The 27,494-nt window shown below is 36.2% G+C and overlaps 2 protein-coding genes across 3 annotated transcripts in view; one reads left to right on the top strand and one right to left on the bottom strand.

Moving 5' to 3' along the window:
* Positions 1-4,768, top strand: part of LOC110454649 (apoptosis regulatory protein Siva-like) — a 6,170-nt gene extending 1,402 nt beyond the window's left edge. Inside the window, exons 2-4 of the mRNA XM_021504284.1 lie at positions 2,235-2,606; positions 2,868-3,003; positions 3,180-4,768. Coding sequence (XP_021359959.1) covers positions 2,235-2,606; positions 2,868-3,003; positions 3,180-3,228 — 557 coding nt within the window. The 3' untranslated portion in view covers positions 3,229-4,768. The remainder of the gene's footprint in view (positions 1-2,234; positions 2,607-2,867; positions 3,004-3,179) is intronic.
* A 7,408-nt stretch (positions 4,769-12,176) lies between these two features.
* Positions 12,177-22,736, bottom strand: LOC110454642. 2 transcript variants are annotated; one of them, XM_021504270.1, is made up of 11 exons: positions 22,610-22,736; positions 21,933-22,091; positions 19,509-19,626; positions 19,177-19,277; positions 18,595-18,736; positions 17,880-17,951; positions 17,761-17,783; positions 15,270-15,375; positions 14,099-14,180; positions 13,448-13,649; positions 12,177-12,611 (listed from the first exon to the last, which is right to left on the bottom strand). In XM_021504270.1, the coding sequence occupies exons 2-11, from the start codon at positions 22,086-22,088 to the stop codon at positions 12,420-12,422; spliced, it is 1,194 nt and encodes a 397-aa protein (XP_021359945.1). In that variant the 5' UTR covers positions 22,089-22,091; positions 22,610-22,736; the 3' UTR covers positions 12,177-12,419. The 2 variants fall into 2 exon arrangements, with proteins under 2 accessions (XP_021359945.1, XP_021359944.1); XM_021504269.1 differs by lacking the exon at positions 17,761-17,783 and having other exon boundaries at positions 17,857-17,951.
* Between the last annotated feature and the right edge of the window lie 4,758 nt (positions 22,737-27,494).

Raw genomic sequence — 27,494 nt, 5'->3', positions numbered from 1 at the left:
CTTCCCACACTTTTTGACACAGAACATATAATGCCTGATTTTGCAGTGTGAGGAAAGAAAAGAATGGAATTGTTTCCGTATTTGTACTGATAAATCCAACTTTCTGATCGTGTAACCAGTCGATTATATCATTGTACATTCTCAGTTTGTCATTTACGACGTTCCCATGCTTTGCCGGTAGATGTGTTGCTTAAGAAAATCTCGACATTAAAATTGTAAATGCGTCGGATTTCGCACTGGCAGTTGCCGATTGCTCTTCTGTATCAGCATCAATATTAAATTCTAAATAAGCTCCGAGGTACGACACCACTTCCCCAACCGTACATGCGCAATCACACTGGGTCAGTTCCACTTTCGATTTACCGGCCGACACAACGGCCCTGTTACCACACTCGACGGGCGCAGATTTGTCAATTGTTCCTTCGGCTAATTCATGACAGACTTGTTCAGTAGCAAAATACTTGTTTTAGTATCGGCTACTTAACACCCATACCAATCTTTAAGAACGGCAAGTTGCCGTTTCAGCTTTAGAATTACAAAAACAATACTTCCAGACGACGAGTTTTCTACAACCGGAAATTGATAATATAAAACTAATTTTTGAGGCGGAAAACAGAAAAAAAATCCGGATTTCGTATTTTCGTTTTTTTTTTTGCAAATAAAAAAAATTGGGGCGGGGCCTCAAAGAGGGGGCGGGCGGGGATGAGAATCTAGCAAATAATTTATTATGGCCTTACCTGCCGGAAGATGAAGAACAAACTTGTATATTGATCACCGAAGCCGACAACGGACATACAATGTACTAATATCCGGAATATACTGCACATTACAACCAGTAATGTTGTTCTTTATAAAATGCACCTGTATATGTTTTGACGTTAAGAATGTAAAATAGTAATAGTTATTTAACTTCTAACATGATATAAACAATTAAAAAACACCCCGTCACGTCAAGACACTTTATACCAACATATATGAATATATGGACATATAATGAAACTAAATTAATTTCTCTAAGTACATAGATACGTATACGAAATGGACATATATTAGGTACAAATTGCGTATAAGAATGAAAATAAATAAATACTTTCTGTAAGTACATTCTGTACAATACTTATAATATATATAGATAAGATATGGACATAACGTAATGTTGAATTATAACACAGTATTGAGAAATGCCCTATTTATGACAAGTTACCTACTCAAAATTATCTACTCAAATATGCATATGAAGTTTTGTTATTTCTTAGAAATTTGGTTAGCTTTAAACTTTATTTGCATTATTTCATAAACAACTAAATTATGCTTCATAAGAGTCCGCTAAGTTACCTTAGGAAAGGCTTAAAGTTTTCTCCAACTTATGACCATTTCATTAATTTGTAATTATTGTGTATGGAATTGAATCTATTGCATGTTTTCCGCCATTGTACAAGATATTTGTAAAGTATTTATCAATATGTATATTTCTGTATGCCTATATGCAATGTGCATTTGGTAATAAATAGAATTGAAATTGAAATATTAATTTTTATTGGTCAGTACTATCAAAACATCTCAAAATGATCTCCTACAATTAGCAAAAAACAATACAGATGTGCGCAGAAATCAAGTAAAGAAAACATCATCACACGGCGACGAATATGTGTACACTAGACTAAATGTGTTAACATGGAAAAATTATTATTGTTGTATATCCCGCATTGTAATTAAAATTACACCATTTTCGTTTCATTTCACTATTCTTATTTATTTCTAAAATTAAATTCAATATATATGTTATAATGTGTGTCAGCTTGAAGAAAATAACGTAATCCGTTTTTTTGCTTTACAATGTACTTAAAAACAACACAAACACATTTTTTTTTAATAAACTGATTTTAATGATATACATATTTTTTTTAATAAAACTGATTTTAATGATATGGAAGACTAAGAAGGCTTAATTTGTGACTTAAAACAAATAGAAATGAAAAGAAAATACCAAACAATGTTTCGCCCTAAACAAAATGTTTTAGGGCTAAACAACCTAGAGCAAACAGGATTTGGGGCGAAATAACCCGGAAATGTCCCAATCTGGCCTTGATTTTCTCTTCCTCTGTTACATATTTTCATATAACATTGACAATTGTATGTTTTATGTACAAGAAGGTACTGGAGCACCTCCAATTTTTGAAACATTATCTTCTTACTATTATTATAACATGGTGGATGTCTGCAAACTGTTTCAGAGAAGACACGACAGATTCTGTTTAATGGAGCATTGAAGAGCAAGACGAACGCCATGGTTACTGATGGTAATGATAACAACATTACATTTCCTAGCCTGAGCCCTCCACAGACTGTCCCTACCATGACTCTTCCAGGTCAGATGTGTCTGACCCAGGGAGGGCAGCTTACTATGACAGCCCCAATCACACAGGAGCAGATGGCTGTGGACTCATGCACATTCCAGACAGTGCCCAGTGCCATACTCCCAGGACAGATGTGTCTTGACCAGACTGGCCAGCTCACTACCCCTGTATCACAGGAACAAATGTCAATAGATGACCCATGTCCAGCTCCCCCTAAGTCTTTTGATTTCTTCAAATTGAAAGGAAAAGGTAAGTGTCAAGCTCCACAGTGAACTATGCTAACTGGGTTTGTTTTCAAAGGTATACATGTACATACAGGGCAACACTGCCTCATTCTGGTCACTTTAAATTTTATACAGATATTTTTTTTGTTCCAGTTTCCTCTTTATGTAGCATATTTGAGTTCTGATAAGCAGTATGAATTGTATATGTTGAAATAAATGTAAAATATCCACAGATCATGCAGGGTTGATTTTGTAAATTGTAATACACAGTTCTTTATTTTTAAAGGAAAATTACCAGGAAAGAAGAACTGCCACTCCAACAAATCAAAATGTTGTTTTTGTGAAAAAATAGTTGATAAAGACTCGATCCAACAGTGTTGTGGCTGCCAAGGTGACTTCTGTCAGCTTTGTTCAACAATCAAGTAAGTAAGCTAGGCCATGAATGCTGGTTCTTACATTGCCTCTTAATTTAATAATTGTAGAGAGTTGTTTTTGGATTAACTTTATGAATAAAGACACTAGATACTGTAGTTTTCACACTTGTGGATAATCCTCCATACTTTAACTTATTTTATGTTTTATTCTTTTGTTTTTACAGTTATGATGAATGTATGGAGAGGTCATTTTGTCTGAACTGTAATCCCTGAAATCTCCATAAAGAAAACATTCATCTCTGTGTTGGCAGCCTTATAATATTATTACAGTATATGAAGCATTTGCTGGTCATCCACAGAAAAAGATGCAAAGACAAACAAACTATTGACAACTCCCGCTCTGTACAGACCAATGGACAAGTAGTTTTTCTGTATGGAACAGTTTATCAATAGATACACATGTTGAAATCTATAGTGCCCTAAATGTTGAAGGGTGTCTTAGGCTTTGGCTAGAAAGCAATTGATACATATTTAAGTTGTTGAACAATATCAGAACAATTATCGTAATTAACGATTTACTGATTGTTTGGGTTTTTTCGTGATTGCTTATTCAGTGTAAAAAAATTGAAGTTCTAAGCAATATTTTGAGATCTAGTGCAATCCTCAGCGAGAAAATGAAGTGAATCAAGAAATACAACTGCTTTTGGGAAAGTAATGAATTGATGTCGGTAATATATACAATCAAGATGTGTTAACTTTTCCAGGATTCAAGGAGAACATCACAAAACTGTGAAGCAGTTGTATATTTGATCAGTATTTACCAACAGACATCTCGTACTATGAATCTAGTCATTCATACCGACTGAGCTGATTATCAACAGTTAATTACCTCTATATCCAACTAGACACACATATTTGTTCAATTGTTGTTGAAGCTGAGAAAATTTAAAATTCCTGTTTAATATGAAGGTATACATTTTTATGTGTAAACAGCAAATATATTGCTGTAAAAATGAAATCTATATTTACATTTGTTCATTATTGTCATTTTTGTTGTGTATACAGTGAGTAGAAGCAATTAGTTTAAAGGCTTTTCCCCTCAAAATGAGTTCAATCAGTTTATAGAGGCCTACATGTATACATAAGTTGTATAGTAGCTTTATGTGTTTGTCAGGTGATACTTATGGAATGTCATGTATTCAGGTATAATGTATATCTAACAGTTTGTTGATTTCACCAGAAGATGTCTGTTGATGCTATGAGAGAATTTCATTATGATGATTATCACTAGACTGTTGGTTGACCAATGAAACAAGAGAGACAACTCGTCTCAACTTACCCAGCATGCACATGTGTGTCGTTTTCAATCACAGACATTACAAATTGTACTGTATTTGCCATGATATATGCTCAACCTGCTATTAGAACACCTTTTTTAGCCCTTTTTGAAATGATGAACCATAAGCATAAACTACTATACACTTTCAATTCAGTTTCATGATTGTATCGAAACTAACGCTGGTTACAAGTTGAGTCAATGAGATGGGTAACTGATAACTGATAATAATATAACTATAATAGAGTATTTGACACAATTAGGATGGAAATGTTCCAATGGACGAAAGGTTCTGTAAAAGTAAAATGTGGGTATAGGCTTTTATTTGGATGAATTGCTGTGCATTACCTGTATTGAGGACGTGACTTTGTTACAGTCTGTTTTTACTGATATATATGTATGTATGATTGTATGAATTATTTGTTATACACTGGTTAATTGTAAAGCAGTAATTAAAGGTTCCTATTTTCTAGTAAATCGTGTCCTGTTATGTATTTATTATGTCTGTTGTAGGAAATTAGTGTACACTTGTTTTTCACCAAACTATCATACATTATACACGAAGTTCATAAAACAAATGACATCCTTATATTACACTTCTCTTCCACCAACATCATCAATGTACAACAGAACTGGTTTTTATTTTTAGCCCACCATCATCTGATGGTGGGCTATTCAAATCACCCTGCGTCGGTGGTCCGTCCGTGGTCCGTCGTCTGTCCATAAACAATTCTTGTTATCAGTATTTCTCAAGAAGTACCAGAGGGATCTTTCTCAAATTTTATATGCAGGTTCCCATTGGCCCTTAGCTGTGCAAGGCAACTTTTGAGACTGATCGGATAAACAACATGGCCGACAGGCAGCCATCTTGGATTTTGATATTGAAAGTTTGTTATCGCTATTTCTCGAGAAGTATCGGAGGGATCTTTCTCAAATTTGATATGTAGGTTCCTCTTGGTCCTTAGCTGTGCAGGGAAACTTTAGAGACTAATCGGATAAACAACATGGCCCCGACAAGCAGCCATCTTTGATTTTGATGTTGAAAGTTTGTTATCGCTATTTCTCGAGAAGTATCAGAGGGATCTTTCTCAAATTTTAAATGTAGGTTCCCCTTGATCCCTTGTTTTGTATGTCATATTTTGAGACTGATCATAAAAACAAAATGGATTAAAAGAAGAACTAAACAGATCTTTCTCATATTGCAATGATCGATTCTATTTCTTTCACATTAAGTACTGTACTAGTAAATATGTGAAATGACAAACTCACTTTGAAGTTTGGCTTTCATACACATCAGTATTACTTTTAGATCAAAAGTTACCTCAAGGTGCTTTTACTGTTAACATGACTCGATCAAACAGATTAGGGGAAAGAAGAGAAAAGATCTCTGATAAAGAACTAATGAAGATGGTACAAAGGTGGGCGCCAAGATCCCTCTGGGATCTCTTGTACTACCAGCAACCAGTGTACACGTGTCCTTGGGTTGCTGGTAGTAAAATATAAACCGGTTCTGTTGTATATTGATGATGTTGGTGAAAGAGAAGTGTAAGGATGTCATTTGTTTAATGAACTTCGTGTATAATGTATGATAGTTTGGGGAAAAAACTTAATAAGAAAGATCACAGTAGCCATACACAGTAGATTTGGGCTTGTGTAAATGGGCCTCAATATTTATATTTTAACCCATTATACTAAACCCAAATCTCAAAAGTTCAGCACCTTTGAGGAAGATGGACATTTTCAAATATGTTTGGTTATATAAATGTGCTTGATATGGTAACAACTTTTCGAAATGAAGTTCAAGAGATTTACAAAGAATGAAAATAATATCATTTATTCAGAATTCGAAACAAAAAGATAAGAAAAAGACCAGATACCTAAAAATGAAAGGTGAAAAGTCCTCTAATCAACCACAGAGGGATCGGGTAGACGTAATGTAGCTTTTAGACCAACCACAGAGAGGGGTCAGGTAGACGTAATGTAGCTTTTAGACCAACCACAGAGAGGTCAGATAGACGTAATGTAGCTTTAAGACCAACCACAGAGAGGGGTCAGGTAGACGTAATGTAGCTATTAGACCAACCTCAGAGAGGGGTCAGGTAGACGTACTGTAGCTTTTAGACCAACCACAGAGAGGGGTCAGGTAGATAGACGTAATGTTACTTTTAGACCAACCACAGAGAGGGGTCAGGTAGACGTAATGTAGCTTTTAGACCAACCACAGAGAGGGGTCAGGTAGACGTACTGAAGCTTTAAGACCAACCACCGAGAGGTCAGGTAGACGTAATGTAGCTTTTAGACCAACCACAGAGAAGGGTCAGGTAGATAGACGTAGTTTAGCTTTTAGACCAACCACAGAGAGGGGTCAGGTAGCCGTAATGTAGCTTTTAGACCAACCACAGAGAGGGGTCAGGTAGACGTAATGTAGCTTTTAGACCAACCACAGAGAAGGGTCAGGTAGATAGACGGAGTTTAGCTTTTAGACCAACCACAGGGAGGGGACAGGTAGACGTAATGTAGCTTTTAGTCCAACCACACAGAGGGGTCAGGTAGATAGACGTAATGTAACTTTTAGACCAACCACAGAGAGGGGGCAGGTAGATAGACGTAATGTAACTTTTAGACCAACCACAGAGAGGGGTCAGGTAGCCGTAATGTAGCTTTTAGACCAACCACAGGGAGGGGTCAGGTAGACGTAATGTAGCTTTTAGAATAACCACAGAGAGGGGTCAGGTAGATAGACGTAGTTTAGCTTTTAGACCAACCACAGGGAGGGGTCAGGTAGACGTAATGTAGCTTTTAGACCAACCACAGAGAGTGGTCAGGTAGATGGACGTAATGTAGCTTTTAGACCAACCACAGAGAAGGGCCAGGTAGATAGACGTAGTTTAGCTTTTAGACCAACCACAGGGAGGGGTCAGGTAGACGTAATGTAGCTTTTAGACCAACCTCAGAGAGGGGTCAGGTAGACGTACTGTAGCTTTTAGAATAACCACAGAGAGGGGTCAGGTAGATAGACGTAATGTAGCCTTTAGACCAACCACAGAGAGGGGTCAGGTAGACGTAATGCAGCTTTTAGACCAACCACAGAGAGGTCAGGTAGACGTAATGTAGCTTTTAGACCAACCTCAGAGAGGGGTCAGGTAGACGTACTGTAGCTTTTAGACCAACCACACAGAGGGGTCAGGTAGATAGACGTAATGTAGCTTTTAGACCAACCACAGGGAGGGGTCAGGTAGACGTAACGTAGCTTTTAGAATAACCACAGAGAGGGGTCAGGTAGATAGACGTAATGTAGCTTTTAGACCAACCACAGAGGGATCGGGTAGACGTAATGTAGCTTTTAGACCAACCACATAGAGGGGTCAGGTAGACGTAATGTAGCTTTTAGACCAACCTCAGAGAGGGGTCAGGTAGACGTACTGTAGCTTTTAAACCAACCACAGAGAGGGGTCAGGTAGACGTAATGTACCTTTTAGACCAACCACAGAGAGGGGTCAGGTAGGCGTAATGTAGCTTTTAGACCAACCACAGAGAGGGGTGAGGTAGACGTAATGTAGCTTTTAGACCAACCACCGAGAGGGGTCAGGTAGACGTAATGTAGCTTTTAGACCAACCTCAGAGAGGGGTCAGGTAGACGTACTGTAGCTTTTAGACCAACCACAGAGAGGGGTCAGGTAGACGGAATGTAGCTTTTAGACCAACCACAGAGAGGGGTCAGGTAGATAGACGTAATGTAGCCTTTAGACCAACCACAGAGAGGGGTCAGGTAGACGTACTGAAGCTTTATGACCAACCACCGAGAGGTCAGGTAGACGTAATGTAGCTTTTAGACCAACCTCAGAGAGGGGTCAGGTAGACGTACTGTAGCTTTTAAACCAACCACAGAGAGGGGTCAGGTAGACGTAATCTAGCTTTTAGACCAACCACAGAGAGGGGTCAGGTAGACGTAATCTAGCTTTTAGACCAACCACAGAGAGGGGTCAGGTAGACGGAATGTAGCTTTTAGACCAACCACAGAGAGGGGTGAGGTAGACGTAATGTAGCTTTTAGACCAACCACATAGAGGGGTCAGGTAGATAGACGTAATGTAGCTGTTAGACGGAAGAAATACGTGGCAGGCCAATGAGTATCAGATTCTTAATTCACCAACCGATGGAGAGATTTATGTTTTCTGTTCTACCTATGGTCTAGGTATGGTGAAAAAATGATTTCGACAGATCTTCAATGTCGGAACTAAAAAAAAGCGTAAGAGTACCAAAGTGTCAATGAAACCGTAGATTAGGTAATTTGAGCCCACAATTGATATAAGTAGGACAATTATGAACAAATAAAATATTTACAAACTGACCATTTGTGCTCCGAATGATACGCCTTGTCAGTCGAGGTCAAATCTTAAGTAACTTGAAGTACCGGGGTCGTGATAACGAAACAGCAAGACACATTTTTGAGCATTATCATAACAATCTAATCTATATTGCACAGAAACACAAGTAACATATTTCACAATGAGATCTCGATAGCGACCCTAAAACTAGCTCATGGTCATCTTTAACGTACATTTCTGGATGTTTTTGTGGTAAGAGTTCAAGAGTTACTTTGAATAAGAAATGATATGTAGACAAAATAGCAATTTTATTTAAAAAAGCAGAAACAACCTACTGTAGAATTTGTTCCACCATGTAAGGAGTTTGAAGCCTGTTCCTTGTGGTAGTCCAATTCTGAATTTCGAACCGTTTAAAAAATGCATATCTGTTAGTCTTCAAGCTCAAAATGGAAGCACTGCGGTCCCTTCAGATTCTCAAGAAATTTTGATTGGGTGGTGCCAGTGAATTTCCAAGATCCATGCCTACACCGGGACATTCCAGAATATCTTTCTTAAAGAAAAAACTCCTTCTGAGGGAACCCGACCCTAGTTCAAGAGCATGTAATTGGGACTAGCTACAGCTCCACGAGTGTTACTATGACTATGTTAGTTGTGTCCATTTACCTCAGGAATCGGGACATTTATGTGTTCATGTATGTGGACGTTTATTTACTTGGACAGACTGTGTTACTTGGCAAGAGATATGATCCATCCGTGCAGTTATTGACATGGGCATTAGTTTTGAGCAGCTCATATTCCCGGAAGGATAAATATTTTGGCAGAATATTTGTAACAAATGTATTAATGTATCCGGAGTATTGAGCGGATGTGAACGGAGTATAGCTCCAGCCAGTCACTTGTGGATCAGCTATTTTATTAATAGAACCATAACAAACATCTGTTTATGTATGGTTTTGGTTACGAGTTCACACGGATTTCTCTTAGGATAATCTGCACATGCACGTGATCGGCCGCTTTGCCGTGACCTGCAAACGGGACGTTTACACCCGTGAACAGAATAGAAAACTGCAAGTATTTCTTCTCTCCTTATCTAGATCAAATGGGCTGGGACTCGAAGCACCGACGATCAGTGGACAATGGATTTTGTGCATGTATCCCCTCTTATGCTACTTCCTAAGAGTGCTCCGGATGATTCAAACCGACTACTGTGTTATCACCACGCAAGTCACGGCATCTTACCCTTCATGATCTTTAAGTGGATATTTCAAAATGTTCATCATTTGGTGCTCTCTTAAAGGAAGACCTCTATCTGAATCGAGGAAGTCTGAAGTAAGGGTACACTGGAAATTCTGTTGGTGAGCTGGAATATATTCTCTTGTGTCCTTGAACACTTCTGACAGGGATTGTTTATTCGTTCGACCTTGGACCTTTGGACGAAATAAAATGTATATTTGTCTTTCAACACAGATTTACTAAATGTTTAAATATGTACTTCCTTAATCCTCCCCTTTTCGAACTGGTTCTACTTTCCTTTTGGCAGTATTAACTCACCCGGATATAGAGAGCTGTATCTAATATGTTTTGGCTCAGACAATATTATAAGTACCAACCGGGAACATTGCTTTTTGTTGATGATAAGTATAGATTTTTCATTAATAGGAGTTTCATATCAAAACTCCTCAATTTATATGTTGATCACGACTTACAAGAGATCCCAGTGGGATCCTGGCGCCCTACATTTGAAACATCTTCACTAGTTCTGTGTAGGTTAACTACCGCACTAAGCTGGATACAGTCTTATCTGAGTTAACGACGACAGTGTGTTTCCATCGGATCTACCACTTCACATGACAAAGTACTAGATTTCGGGGTTCCTCAAGTTTCGGTGTTAGGACCACGAAAATATTGCCTGTACTTCAAACAGATCGGAGGGATTTGTCGTCGCCATAGCCTTCGCTATCTACATGGTCAGCAAACCAAAGGACAGTTAGGATACAATTTCAGAAAATCTGGAAGCTTGTCTGACAGATATCAGTACATGGATGAACGCCAACATGCTAAAGCTTGATGTGGAAAAGACGGAACTAATCGTCTTTTTCCCAAAGTATCAGCAATCAATGGCTCTCCAACTTAAGGTCGGTGCCAGAACTATTGAGACTGTCCCAGCTGTTAAAAACTTAGGGGTACTACCAGATCAGGAACATCGGCTGTATCCGGCAGTTTATAACTGCAGATGCATGCAAGATTTTGGTGCATTCACCTTTTACCTCTCGGTTGAATTATGGTAACGCCCTGCTCTGTGGTATATCTGACAAACTAACTAGTCGTCTGCAGAGGGTCCAGAACACTGTAGCACGGCTGGTTACTCGTACTCGAAAGAGAGAGCACATCACACCTGCGCTATATTCATTGCACTGGCTACCTGTACGATACAGGTCGCAGTACAAAATTTTGGTGTACACATACAAGTCACTGAATGGAACAGCTCCCCAGTACCTACAGGAGCTTGTTACCCTGTATCAGCCGTCACGATCACTGCGGTCGGCATCAGAGTCATTGTTGTGTGTCCCAAAATCTCGAACTGTGATATTTGGTATCCGGTTCTTTGGGAGGGTTTCGGCCACGTTGAGGAATAGCTTACCATCTGCTATTAGAAAGTCAAATATTCTGCCAAAATTCAAGAGGGACATCTAACGTCTGCATTTTAGGGTCTTTGCAAAGACGTCATGTAAATACCACCCTTTATTTATTCATTTATGTGCACATTGCGATGATTATCTACTTGCTTAATGTATAAAAGTGATTGTAAGCCTTTGTTTTTGTTTCACAATTATGACTAATACTATTATCCATATGTTGTAAAGCGCTTTAATGTAATTTTACAAATTATATAGGGCGCTATATAAATGTTGTATATTATTAACATATTCTTATTAAACATTTTTCTTTTTTCCCAACCTGTTTAGTTGCTAGTCAGTAGATTATCATGTGATAACTTTTGATGAAAACTTATACAACTGGGTTTGTTTATGTCCATTCAAAATTAGCTTGTCATTTGAACTATTTACAAAAATAGTAGTAGTAATGTGTACAACATGCTGATTGAGATAGAATTCTGTTTTCTTGCAGCCATATTTTTCTTCCGATCAATCAACTTATTGATTAAACGAATAAAAAAACGAATGAAAAAACATACCGATCAGGAAAAATTAACCTGCAAAATACATGTGTCCTATTGACCAATCTGTTACTCTACGCTGAAAAATTTGACCTACATGTTACCTACCTTGTTGTGGCTGTATTTTTCTCTAAATGTCTACTTTTTATTTAATATACTTATTCATTTTCATTGCTGTAGAACGGCTGTTTATTCATTGAACGCAGGCAACAAATGCATCGCTAGATTATCGCGTAACAGATGGTAGTGAATGAAGTAGAAGGTAAACAAGAGAATTGCCCAATTCCTCCTGTATTCAGAATTAAAACAATCAATTATTCCGGGGGGAAAAGAAAACACAAGACCTGTGCATTGATGTAGAAATGATTAAAAAGCAACGATACAAGAATATTATTTTATTTCACAACATTACAATCTTAATGGTCATAGTAATTATTAATAACTCATGCCGTAGGATGTATATGGATAGAACACGGGCGAAGAATTTGAACGACTTTTGCCTAAATTCAGTAGACTAGTGGTAGTCTATCTAAATAAGAACTAAATAATTAAAACTGTCTGGTTAAGAGTGTTTTATTTAAAGTAACTGTTAATGAATGCATATACAAGTCCCTGCATCGACATCAGTCTTCCTGCTTTCGTTTCTTTCTGGCTGGAGATTCCTTGATCTCCTGTTGCTGTTTCTCCTCCTCCTGTTGTGCGCGTACCCGCTCCATGTACTGGTGTTTCTTCACGTGTATATTGGAGTGGGTAAGCTCCCACTTCCTCATCCACGGTCCCTGGACTGAACAGTCGAATTCCTGGTCCTCCTCAACCTAGGGTTTCAACGAAATCAGATACCTCTGTATCATTTAATACAACTATTCTTCACTGTATGGATACTTACAGCAGCAAAATATAATTCAGAGGTCTGATTTACATATATATTTATGTTTCATTTCTATTAAAGAAGCGACCGGACTGTGAGTAACTATAATGGGAAGGCGTTTCAACATCAGTGAAACATCCCGGATACATCACCCAGTAATTAGTACGTGTTCAATCGTAACAGGTCACATAAAGATGTCTTTTTATCATATAACTGACCCATTTTACTTTGTCATACGGCGTTGTCATAAATATGGTTTTGATCACGTAATAAAACATTAAGGTGCTATTTGTCCAAACTATGGGGATATATTCCTACGCCACTACAGGAATTACTTTTATTTTCTATACCAAATGGTACATTCACTGTCATTCTAAACGAATTGAACAGTTGAATGTGTTAGTTATATTTTGTTCATAGTATTTAAAACTGTAAGTTTGCACTGCGCGGATCGATAATACTTTGATCGGAGTACTTTGGTTTAAATAGAGTAAGTATTGTGTTTGAAGTGGATTTTTTTTTATCAAATTACATTGTATGAATGTTCTGTAATAAAATAATCTTACATTCATGTTCATGTCATTTTGGATTTATTAAGCTCGTTTATTGAATTCAATATGACATGAACACGAATGTAAGAACCTCTATTATGTATATGCATATTCCAAGAACAGGGTTTTTTCCTGATAAGTGATAAGTAATTATTTTAAGTATACTTGCATATGGAGAATTGTTTCATAATTTACTTCTTTTGATGAACTGTTACCACCTGTACTAACTAACCTTGACAATGTCTTTGACTGATGCCATCTGCTGTTTTGTTCTATCAATGGAGTCGAACGTTTCCCAGTCAATCTTCATATTGGGATCTTTAGAAGAGCGCATTTCCACATCCGGTTTCAGGCCAAACATACCATTAGGTAGGCCAGTCTTCTTGAATCGTAAGTCAATACTCCAACGGACTTGATTAGAAAAGTTTTCTAGGCTGAACAAAAGCAAAAGCGTGGATTAAACATATCGTCTGATGTAAAGGTCAGTTTCGTTTAAAGACCCCACTCGCGACTCCCCGAAGGTATCTCTTCAACGTCTCTCCTTTTTAAAAAACAATACATACTCAAATAACCTGAGGAGGACTATTTATCATTTAACCAAATGTTGCCTCGAGATAAACAGTAAACAGTTATTTCAACGCCCTATGAAGAGATCGGCTTGTTTTTGCCATCGAAAGCTCTAACAAGATATCACGGCCGACATTAAGAAACACTGTGTAGCTATTCAAAATAACTCGTTCTTAATTAAGAAACACATATCAAACACTTTCAGCATAAATATATATCAATATTAATATTTCATTAATATATTATTCATCATTTTTAAAATCAAATTGTCGTTAAAAGTTCTATAAAAGTAACGTCTTAAAACCTAGTGACAAACCTTCTATGGGGAATGACGTTGTTGAATAAGAGAAATCCTCCAAACGGGATGGCACACAGTTTCCTGTCCTCTGCCGAACAACCTGCAAACCACGAGTGTCAAATTGTAAAATATCTATTACAAAAACAACCTAGATGTTTCTGTATTAATAGGTTCTTAATCTATTTCTTTGATCGAACTTTAGATTGTAAAAGATACATACATATGCATGCCCTTCGCCAATATGGTACCTATCTAAATGTTTCCCTAATCTCAACACAACGTGTACAAATGTTGCAAAGCTATAGGGTATACCACCTAATTGTGAACTATCACGTGCCCAGTGCAATATCTTTGTAGAAGATACAGTTGCGCATTGTATATGAGACTGCCGTAGTCCCACGTTGTTAACTCTACGTGATGAACTTTTCACCAAGATAGTCAACGATTATCCGTTGCATGAGTATGTTGTTTTTGCTAACTCGTGTAGGGAGGTGCAAATTGCGACGATCCTCGGCAGTCCACCTGCTGCCATGAAAGACATATTTGTTAATGAGGACCGCCTTTTTGCATCATTTGCAAGAGATTGTTGTATTTATGCCGGTTTTTGTTCCCCCTTCTTACGTTTAATTAACGACGATAGTCTGCCAGATTTGTAAACCATATTCATTCGTATTATAAATGGTTCATCCTGGCAGTTTGACAGTCCTGTCTTTACATACATGTTCCCATACGTTTTGATATAGTCATGTGTATGTCTTTATTTATCGTTGTGTACTTCATATATTGTGTAATCATGTAACTTTTTTTGTTTGATTCCATGTATTTTTATTTTTCTTTACCTTATACTTATGTCCTTTGTGTATCTATCCCATATCTTTGTAACCCAAATATATATGTCATTTGTAACTCTTCAAATTCGGAGGAATAATATGAATGAATGAACTTACATGTATACATATACAATGTATTTCAAAACATCATGTTTACATATACATATAGGCCTACCCTGTATATGCACAATGTACATTTCGATATACTCTATGATGTATCCACTGAGATGAACGTTTGTATATATGCCATATATGCGGTATATTTGTATGCAAAGATAACATAACGGGTTATTGTAAATGGTATCAAGAGATGTTATAATGATAGAATGCTCAAGTCTATTAATGTGGTGATTGCTCACACAAGGTTTTCTTCATTTCCTCCTCCTCTATCATGATGTACCAGGTTCCTCCCGAACAGCACTGGTGCATACCAACCCTCCCAGTACGGTGACCTTTTGGGATGACCTGAGAAAATACGGTTACATTGTTATTATACAGTTTCACCTGTCCATAAAGTGTTAGGTAACACTCTAAAGAACTGACGTCAGAACGAGAACACCAGGAACCGACGACACACTAAAACAAAGGAACGATAAAAAACCAGAGTCGAAACAGGGTTCGGGAAGCTTTTTTTCTGTGTTTTCTTCAGTGATATAGAACCGCATTAATATACCCTTTGCCGAGAATTAAGACATTTTATTGCAATATTCTCTTCCATTTGGTATACTGGTTTTCCCCCTTTATAATGTGTACTCACATCCATACAGCCACTGTTGTTATTTGTGTACATTTTAACGTATACCAATAACCTCTTACAAAAAAGTTTGACTATGGGGTTTTCCCTGATGTATGGTCACGTAGCACTATAGTTCCAATACACAAGAAAGGTGATGTAAACTTTGTTGGAAATTATAGAGGTATAACTCTAGTAAGCTGTATGGACAAGTTCTTTTTACGTCCGTATTAAATAGGAGACTTCTCAAATGGGATAAAGAACATTCGATTATAACAGATGCCCAATTTGGTTTTAAAGCGGGATCTTCAACTGTTGATGCAATTTTTGTTTTACAATCGCTGATTAATAGAACTTTAAAGAAAAAGAAGAGATTATACTGCTGTTTTGTAGACTACAAAAAAGCATTTGATCTTATTGACAAAAGTAAACTTTGGTGTAAACTAATAAAGCATGGAGTACAGGGTAAAGTACTCAGAATTATACTTTCATTGTACGAAAATGTCAAATCGTGTATAAAATATAATGGAGGTATATCGGAGTATTTCAACAACAAGATCGGTCTTTTTCACGGGGAAGTACTCTCACCGATTCTTTATAGTCTTTTTGTAAATGATTGTGAAATGCATTTTATAAATCAAAACTGTTCATATGTTTGCTAATGTATGCTGATGGCGTCTTAATTGCGGAATCACCTCAAGAACTAAAACATATGCTAGATGCATTGTTATTATACAATAAGGAATGGAAACTCACACTTAATATCGAAAAGACCAAAGTAGTGATATTTAGAAATGGAGGGATTGTGCGAAATGAAGAAAAATGGTACTATGACAATAATGAATTGCAACAAGTGAACGAGTTTAACTACCCGGGCATGCTTTTTAACTTCAATGGAAAATTCAATAAAACGCAACAACATGCTGCCGAAAAAGGACGAACGGCATATTTTGCTTTATATAACAAAAAAAGAAACCACAATTTCAACACTCAAACGTTATGTTCAGTGTTTGATACGTACATTAGCCGTGTACTAGAGTATGCGAGTGAAATTTGGGGTTTTCACATAGCGCTGGAAGTTGAAAAAGTACATACTTGTTTTTGTAAAAATATTTTAGGTGTTGGTAAGAAAACATGTAATGACTTGGTAATTTTGAATTAGGCAGACTTCCGATGCATGTTGCAAGAAAATTGAAAATATTGAAATAATGGATCAAAGTCAAAGCCTCAGACAATTGTATACTCAAAGCATGTTACGAACAAAGAAATCTAGACAATGATGACTGGATTATGAAAATAAGACAAGAACTGAATATACTAGGATTGGGGTATTTATGGAACAGCAACTATATATGATAGTAAGGTTATGTATAAAATTATAGAACACAAATTTTATGATATTCATACTCAAGAAATATTGTCAAATATAAGAAATTCGTCCAAAGGATCATTGGATCAACACTTGGTAGATAACTTTGATTTACAATTTTATTTAAGAAAACCTATTGACAAACTATATAAGAAAAAATATCTCCCGTATTCGATTATCACCACATAACCTTAAGATAGAAATTGGGAGATATACGAATACTGCTAGGACCGAAAGGTAATGTGAATTATGTGATCTCAATGATATAGAGGACGAATTTCACTTTATTTTGAAGTTTCCATTTTATTGCAACATACGCTCTAAATACTTAAAGCCATACTATTATCGCAAACCAAGTGTGTTTAAACTTGGTAAAGAACTTAACAATCTAGGAAAATTCATACATTTCGCATTTAAGCAACGTTCTCGAGTATCATAGTCTTATTTATATGTATGTGTCTGGCATGTATTACTCTCCTTAATACATACACATGTACAATTGCATGAATGCTATGCATGTAGTTGTTATATAATAACTGTATTGTACACATGTAATTTGTCTTATAAGCCGAAATGGCTAACAGAATAAAACGAATTGAATTGAACCTCTACTGAATGTTTGTTTAAACATGTAGCACTCATCTCGATACAGACATTGTGTTTATTTACCTCCATACAGCCATTGTGTTTATTTGTGTTATATTTTAACTATAGAACGTTTGTGTAATATTTTAACTATAGAACATACCTCCATACAGCCATTGTGTTTGTGTAATATACAAACTATGAAACATACCTCCATACAGCCATTGTGTTTGTGTAATATATAAACTATAGAACATACCTCCATACAGCCATTGTGTTTGTTTGTATCCAGGAATGGTATCCATACTGTCGCGAGCAACGTTTTATAAGCGTCGTTGTCGAGGTAACCAGCATCTGTTAGGTAAGCAGAGTTTATAACATACTTAAAAACACGTATATAGCAGATGTCATAAGAACGGCTTTCGTCAGAGACATAATTTAAGATCGTTTTGGGATTCTTCCGGTCATTTGACTCCAACAGTAAAAACTAAACGTTACTGAAGTGGCCAAATAGCTAAGAAACGCAGTTTATACAAAATATGAACAAGGATTTAAATGCGAAATGGAGAGACAGAAGTTTTCTTAAATAATTACGAACATGTATGTAATGTTCAGTCCTAATTCTAGCATTTGGACGTAAGAATCCAGAAGTTAATATCAACGAAATAGCAGAAAATATGTTAATCAATTACCTCTGAATATTATTCCAAATTTACGTCGTTCTATTTCGTACTATTCTAGTTTCGAAATAACGGTATATTTCGTTTCTATTTTTTAGTCCTACACGTGTAAGCAATTGCTTAATGGAAAACATTAAAAAAAGTCAAAGTATGGAGGAAAAATAAACACGAAATAACAAATAAATCAATATAATGTTATATATTTTGAAATTATTTGTTTCTAACCAATCGACATGTTTTTAATTTTACAAACAAGAAACATGATGCCCTATGACTAATGCCATGGATAAGGAAAGCGATCACAGTTGAACTCTGACCTTGGTGCCAGGGGACGGTAAGCTCCTCGTTGTATGGTGTTTTTGTCCGCAGGTTCCAGTTAGGCATTCCAGATATGTCCGGACCCAGAACCTGCTCTACCACATTCAGGAGACGCTCGTTTCCCCACAGGTTCCGTAGCGACTTTAGCGGAAACAGAAATCAAATAATTTATTTAAAATCACGGTGTTTATGCCTAACTTAGTTTTATGATGTGAAATAATAAACCGTTCAAAGTTCCTGACAGCACACATTCATTAAACACTTCACATGGAAGGAAAAATGAATATTGCTGTATAGCACATTGTGATATTACTCCAATAAGATTTACAAAGAAACAAAAAATGGTGGACAAATGGACCCGCCAAACAAATGTGTTAAAATGCCCGTCGTGCAATAATAAAATATAAACAATAGTGTGTGTTCTATCACCGTCAGAAGTTTTTCGATCCGTGTAAAAATACAGCTTAAGCTTGTTTTTGTTGTATTACCGGTGTCTACCTTATGCAGATTGTGTGTGTTTTGTTATAATACACCGGTGGATTTTTTTTCTTCCTGGTGTAGAAGCCCTTTTTTGTCATTACCTGTGGAAGCTTGCCTATCTTGTGTAAAAGTACAGCGGCTCCCGGGAACTCCTCGTTTAGTTTGATCAGTCTAGTGTAAACATCGCTTTCCTCGTAAAGGTCTGTGGAAGGTGAATGAAATCTTACTTGATGGCGACTATAGTATCACGTACGTAAGTAGTTTGATATGAGTAAATGCCGGAATATCATTGGAAATGTTATTCTGTTAATTCATCAACATATTGTGTGTATAAGGATATATTATTATTTATATTTTGTTATGTCACTATAAAATCATATTTTGTATTGTAGACGAAATACGTTTTTAATTTAATCATTTGACCTAAACTTACCTTTGATTTTACCGCCTTTGTACAGCTTCTGAGCCAGATTTTCCACCAGTATCTCGAAATCTCGGAGACAAGGTTCCAACTCTTCCTTCGTGAAGAAATCTTTAACTATTACATACCCCTGTTTGTCAAGATGAAAGAAGTATGTAAGTATGGTTTGTATATTTTATAATAACTTGTTATAAACTGAGCTCTCTTTTCGAGTTCATACCTTCCTTCATCCTCCATACTCCAGGGGTAACGCTCACGTACGTTCTCTGCGTCCCTTGAATATGTCATGACAAAATCTGAAGCTCAGAATGGCTGTAACATAAAGACTAGTTTGATTCTTTGATGTACATCAAAATAATCTCGCGGTCGTGCAACGCTAAAATTAACTGGTTTTGAAGTCGAGTGTCGCTCCTCTGTAACCTATAAATGACAGATTTGAGACCAATCAAATAATTAGCCGCATGTCTTCAATTTTGCTATGACCTATTCCAGAGGGGTGCAGAGAACGTCAGTGCGAAAAACCCTGGAGTATCGAGGATGACTTTCCTTGAAACCTTTGTGACGTTGAATGGAGACATCGTGAAAGGTGTTGTTTGTGGTGCCGGAAGCGTTCTTTGTGTATTAACGATTCAAAGGTGTGTAGGTATACAATAAGCCCCTGTGGTAATTGTTTATAAAGGTACAACCAAAGAAAAAAGTAGTAAGTCATTTATAGAAAAAAAATGTTACTGTTCAGATATAGAATTGTGGTCATATTGCAAATAATACGATCACTTTAGATGTAAAGCTGATTTTTTCTCTCAAATATTAGATATTTCATGTAAATATAAAATATATCCATACATATCAAACGACTTGTTATCAGATAACCCCTTATGCGGGTAAGATACTTCAGTACATGCCTGATGAATCTATAGTGTGTGTTTCCGTGTCATGTACTACATGTATATGCAACTATATATATCTATTTTACACAAAAAACTATAAATCAAGTAAACCTGGTTTCAAATTAAATATCAATCACTCTTGTTTGCCCGGAGGTGGTCTTCATATGGGAGGAAACCGGAGTACAAGGATACAATCTGCATGGTCGGCCTGGTCACCAGTACCTTCCATGTCTGTTAGGAGGAGTCAAACCCTTGGCGTCTTGGTGATAGGCGAGGGCACTATCCGACGACCCTGTATTTCACATTCTGATAATAATTCAGATTTCAGATTTTATTTCCAACACTCAGACACATGGAAATGTGTAACATGAGGTACATGTACATTAATTCATATATTAAATTTTGACAGGATGGACAGGTGCATGCATGTATACAAGCAAATTTGTATTGACACTCAGACACATAATGTGTGTTACATGAGGAAATAAAGTTGCAGATATGGAAAATGAAGTACAATATACATATTTGTATACGCATGTATAACTGAGAGAATGGACAGTTCAATTTAGAATCGGTACGGTATAGTAACATGATATGACATACAATGGAAAATACAAAGCAAACATAAAAAACAACCATACATATAATTCACANTATATAATGAAATTCATCTCCGACACTTTCCGCGCACAAATTACATAGTCGATTATCTCGGGGTATGTTATACCATCTACCTGTTTCAATTGGAAACTTCAAATTCGAGGTGCGCAGTTTTGTTATTGGTGTTCTGATATGTTCTGGCAGATTTAATAAATATTTTTCTAGACCAAATTCCGTTTTAAATAGAGTGTAGAACTGCCCACGAGATGAGCTAGTAATGTCATCGAACCATTGCTGTACAAAGTGATCGTTAAGCCGTTGTTTTAAAATCCCGTTTCATTGAAAATACCTTTTATATAGTTTATCCATTTGAACTGAAGAGTATCATCGTTTTGCATATGTAAAGCCAGTCGTAGTAATATGCTGCTGAGTTTGTTTTCATTACTAATTATTCTATTCCAAAAACCCAACATTCTTAGTTTAACATTTACATAATCGACGTTGTTAATCTCATTGTTTACACGCGATGACTCGTTATTTGTCATCCACTTAATTACCAACCAACGATTTGAATGCCATCCCATCTTGTGCTATTGTGACGGGACTCCATTCCGTCTTCGGCGTCATTTTGTCCATTTTTGTTGTGCAGTTCAAGTTTTTTGGAGGAAACTTAACCTTAAGTAAAGGTAATCTTATGGAAATCGGTACAACTTCGGAATTTCATAAAAGTGCTAACGCACGTATTTGTTAATCTGACGTCTCAGATTGCCATCGTTTAAATGACTCAGGATAAAGCCCTCGTGAAGTATATTCAAACGCATAATACACACGTACAATCTGAGACGTCGGATGAACAAATATTTGTCATATTATCAAAGTATACATAGATTTTGCACTCGAGGTAGGAGAAGGTTTGGATCACAAAAGGTTCATTAGTGTTGGGAATTACCTCTTCAAAATATTGTCGGATCTCCTCCGGAGAAAGCTGTCCTGGTTTCCTCCTCTTGGGTTGGGGAGGCATTGCACGGATGTCGAAAACCTCTGGATGACCATCCTCTATGTACCCTGGCCATTTTGAGCGATCCTCTGCGTCGGTCGCCATCATAGTCTGTTCAAAATGAGACACGATAAGGCATGTCATGTGACTTTGTTATCGATATAATTCAGGCCACAATACTGTATGTGGAAAGCGTGCACCATAAACATCCCATGACTGATATAGGGACATGTACTTTACTGCTGTGCATTATCACAGAATGAACTCGTGTACACAAGTGTGCTTGTATTGACATAGCGGAACATCATAAACACTATTCAGTTGTGAATTTCATGTATATAGCATACATTAAATAATGTAACATGTTGTACTGAACAAAACGAGAACTAAAAACGAAGAGTAGATAGGCCTCTGCTTGGTAAACATGACGGGCCAGGTATGATATATAATTGTATATTAATGACAGTTTATATTTCAGTGTGAATAATTATAAACTATATTATTGGAGATAGAGACCGGCTAGGGCGATTGATAACATGGTGTCACTATAGGTACATGCTGTTTATATTGCTACACGTCAGTACGTGTGTAAGTTTACTGAGACATCCCTATCAGAAGGTAAGTCTTACCTATACGCAGAAGTCGTGACAGATTTCTTTATGTTTGTCATCACATTCCCGATTGTAACAGGCAATGCCAGGAAGTTGATCAACATAGACAGCACTACATGGTCACCGGATGTTTTGGTTTACTCAACAGAACATACTACTGACAGGAATGGAAACCATGACCGGATGTTTTATGATGTTTACATTTCATTAATCTGAATTTACCCACATGTTATTATGTCGCGATTGAAGTTGTTTTCTGAGTGTTATAAGGTTTAATCTATTAATTAATTCCCGCTTCAGGAACTTGCTTAAATAATGTTTATTTTGATAATAGCTCGTACATTTATTTATATCAAAAAATATTAAGAAACGTTGTTGCTGCCAATCATTTGGACTTTTCATGATACTGTGTACAAATACCTGATTCTACGATCTTCTGTGAGTACTATAATAACAGTAAATCCACTGGGCCCAGTTAGTGTGTAGTGGTTGTGTTTTTAAGATAAAAGAAAAAGGTTATTTGCACTGATCATTGATTAAGCTTAAGTCACCATTTAAAGAATATATGGCACTGGTGAATAATGGCGATACATTTTCTTTTTTTAAAATCTGATTTTTTTAAAATATGATCGACAACTAATCACAAGGAAACAGGGTAGCTATTTACGGATCATGGTTAGAATGTGAATTCTTTAATACAGTTGTGACTATTGTTGTAATTATCTGTTGTACTAGATGTCCTTTAAAACTATTAAGATATGGCTTGTTGTTTCTAGCGTACTTTTTACATGATTGTTTTGAAAGCTGTACAATTAAGTTGATAATAAATTAACAAACACAATTTTATAAAGATTTTCATATAGTAGCGATGAAACTTAAAATACACAATGGCATGGATCAATGATCGCACGATCAAGAGTGGGTTTGCAATCTACCTCAATTAAGTAAGTATTCCGTCTTTGTGTATTGCAGAGTTATCTTCACTTGGGAGCAGGTATTGATTGTTACGTCATTGGTTTGTGCGAGAAAATTACGTCGTTTTCTCAAAAACTGAAGACGTTACTCTCACAAACAAGTGACGTAACAATCAATACCTGCTCCCAAGAGAAGATAACTCTGCAATACGCAAAGACGGAATAGTATGTGAGTGATTCGGCAAGGCATCATGATGGACTGTATGGTAGGTGACAAGGTGTACACCTAACAGGTGTGCTAAGGATGGTGTTAGTGATTGTTATCTGTATTCTTACAAGTTTTATTGAGTTAGGTATGTGATGTTGTTTTTATATTTACATGACAGCATTGCCAGCTCTGAACCTACACACGTGTATCAAAGTAAGAGAGACAACTCTGTCTATCGTAACCCGTGGCGTACAGTATGTAATGAAGTTAGTGCTCTTTTTCAGCTAGATATCTCCAATATGCCAAAATTTCTAATTACAAAACACTATCAATGGATTCAATAATGTAAGTATTCGGAAATGGTTTTACCTATGAATGGGTTATTTGATTAAGTGATCTACTGTGACAAAACGTTACAGTGTACTCTTACATCTGTAAAAGTTAAACATTACCAACAAAATGTCTAGTCAGTATATTTGTCGTCACACAAATGAGTAATTTCATACAATTTAACATCAGAGAAAAAGTCATCCAACTTCATTTGATATTTCCAAGTGTTTGGCAATGTGAACGATGTATATATACCACAAGTGTTACATATTAAACTCGCCACGTCATCACAGGAAAACATGGAATATATGAGAGAATATCTAGGATAAAACGATATGATAAATTTCATTTTTATAAAAAGTATAAAAGTAGAAATAACTTCAAATTCAATCATAAAGAGTGTTTCATAACTATGTATTTATGTATTTATTAAATATTTATATATGTAGCATTAGTACACAATGACATATAGACAAACAATGATGAGACGAAAAGCACTAACAGCAAAAGGAAATCCATCATGGATTCCTCACACAAAGCGAAGGCCAAAATAAGATGTCCCGAACCGTACGTTACTTTTCTGTATAATATAAGTCCCCTGTTATGTCACCTGTCAAATCCAGTACAGTTTATCTAAGGACGTAATGTTAAAGATCAACTGGATCGCGAAAGGTTTGCTTTCAAAGACAATGTGCTGTCTATTTATCTGATTGTGAAATATGAGATCGTTTATGCATATTGTCTTCTTTCATGATAAAATTCTAAAAGGGATTGCACACATGTATGTATTTTGAATGCAAGTATGAATATAAGTATGAGTGTTAAAGAAGACAGTCAAAATAAAGAAATAATAATATAATTACTAGTAACTATGAAAGAAAGTATGATAGCCCTCTTGTATGAGGACACATGATTGTGAAGATGCTGATCCCGGGGCTCCCCAACCCCGGCAGTATCCAGTTTACTTAAAAAATCCCTTCAAGGTAAACAGAAGTAACTTCTTATCATTTACTTGTAACTAAATTGTTTTAATTAATAATATCAAACAGGCTCCTTGAAGGTTTTTTTTCTCGACCGACTCTACCGGCTCTTAAATCTGTTAGGTTTACAATGTACACTCCACTTTCTTTATATTTTGAACAAAATTATCCTTCAAATGACATAACAAGTATGATGAAAAAACATATATAATGATGATATTGCTATTAATTGTAAATTGTTTTTCAAAAAATCATATATGTAGCCTGATCTACTATACTTCCTTTGTGTGATCAGATATGTCGTTAATTTGTTACATATAAATCGTGTTTGTAGCCTGAACTACTATACTTCCTTTGTGTGATCAGATATGTCGTTAATTTGTTATATATACATCGTGTTTGTAGCCTGAACTACTATACTTCCTTTGTGTGATCAGATATGTCGTTAATTTGTTATATATAAATCGTGTTTTGTTCATCAATACTATTTTATTGACAAACACTGATGAGCAGCGTTTTATTTTGCAGTTACTATGCTAAAATATTATGCAATGTCCGAGGACTGTACTCAAACAAAGCTGATCTAATCATTATGATTAGAATATTATGCAATGTTCGAGGACTGTACTCAAAGCTGACCTAATCATTATGATTAGAATATTATGCAATGTCCGAGGACTGTACTCAAAGCTGATATGATCATGAGGATTAGAATATTATGCAATGTTGGCAATATGTCTGTTTGTGTTGCACTTGTCATTTAACAATCAAACGGGACCGTAAACACGTTTTGTTTATACAACAAACATTTATATAGAATCGGAAATGTTATCGAAACACCATTGTTCAATTGCATTTAGATAATCGGAACAGTGTTTATGACCATTGCTATTGGTTAAATAGACAATATTTAGTCAGATATATTGGCCTTGCCGAAAATAAGATTTCTAATAATCTATGTTGCAACTTAACTCGATAACTTGATATTAAAAGTAGTGTTTAGTGGGGTTTGCTTTTAAACGCATACACAATTGTCTTTAAAGTGTACCATACTTTAACATTTATCCTACCAAAATCGTATTACATAATTTCAGTGCAATGTATGGAGGGTCGTTGAGTCCTCCTGATTCGCAGCTGAAATAGTAACCGGAAATTGACCACTATCTGTATATAAATAGGGATCTCTACGTCTTGAGTAGGGGAACAGAATAGCTACTTGCTGGAACAGCAGTCCCTTCCCTCAAACCGATAGAACCAAATTTGGTCAATTAGTCATTAGGTGTTTATGAGTAAAAGATCCTGAAAACGTCAGAAAGGCCGGAGCTGTGAGACAGATGAGGAAGTTATACACATTGGGACCTAGTACCCTTACTATTGAACACGGATAACATCGATGCTGAGATAAACCTCGAGGATGAGGTAGACAAGCAGCCACAAGTGATGCCTATTCATGTGAGAGGAAATGTTTTCGAGACCACAACATCAGCAAAGGTGCCAACGTCGAATGTACATGTATATGCGACTTAGTGTGTGTTTTTATTCGGGATACCAATGTACAATGGAGTTGATCTTTACATTGTACGTGATATTAACTACCAAACCTATGAATCATTAAGTGACGTTGTGGTAACTAAAGTATTACGAATGAAATGCACTAATATTCATAATATTGTCTGGCAAAGGGATTTGTGTAATCAATGTGTAGGCACAATATGCTAGATCATAAGGGATTAAGGTGTTAAAGTGGTACATCAAAAAAAGGGTTTATCTTGTAACCTTGAATACATTTACAAAAAAACATGTATGCTTTCTGTACTGGAAACTTACAATAAAATGTTGACCTCATGTACATGTACTATAGTATCCCCCTACACTAATCAGACCGTGTCGCTCGTGTATGCCATTGGTGTCCAGAAGTCAATAAATAGGCGTTTTTTTTTACCAAACTCTTTGTAACACCCTCTTTGATACTTATATAGATACGCTCTACGGATTTTTTACGGGAGAGCGACGTGTTTAAGTCTTTATCAACACAATACAATACAATGTAGCTTAAACGCAAATATGATACTTTTTCCTTGATTATTTCACATTGTTAACACTAAGTTAGCAGACAATTCAAATCCTGATGCCGTCAAAAACAATCTGCCATTGCACAAAACCCCCAGAAAAGAAGTCCATCCTTAATATCACGCTCACATACCATGTTTACCGAGCAATACTCACCTGCTTTCTATATTTATCTGATCAGGACATCTACATTACTTGTTATGATAAAACAGCTTTAGTACGTTTCCTACATAATACGATTAGCTGTGATGTAGAAACCATAGTACCTGTGTTGAAAAAAAAGCTCTAATATACTTCCTACCTTAAATAATAAGATGATGTGGAAACAATTTTCAAAACGAAAACTATTCTTTACTTACTGATTAATCAATCGAGCTAAAATTATATACATGCATAAAGTA

The sequence above is a fragment of the Mizuhopecten yessoensis genome, unplaced genomic scaffold (genome assembly GCF_002113885.1).
Source record: "Mizuhopecten yessoensis strain PY_sf001 unplaced genomic scaffold, ASM211388v2 scaffold7987, whole genome shotgun sequence".
Classification (NCBI taxonomy): Eukaryota; Metazoa; Mollusca; class Bivalvia; order Pectinida; family Pectinidae; genus Mizuhopecten; species Mizuhopecten yessoensis.
Note: the sequence above shows the minus strand (reverse complement) of the source record. Positions and strands in the feature narration are given on the sequence as shown.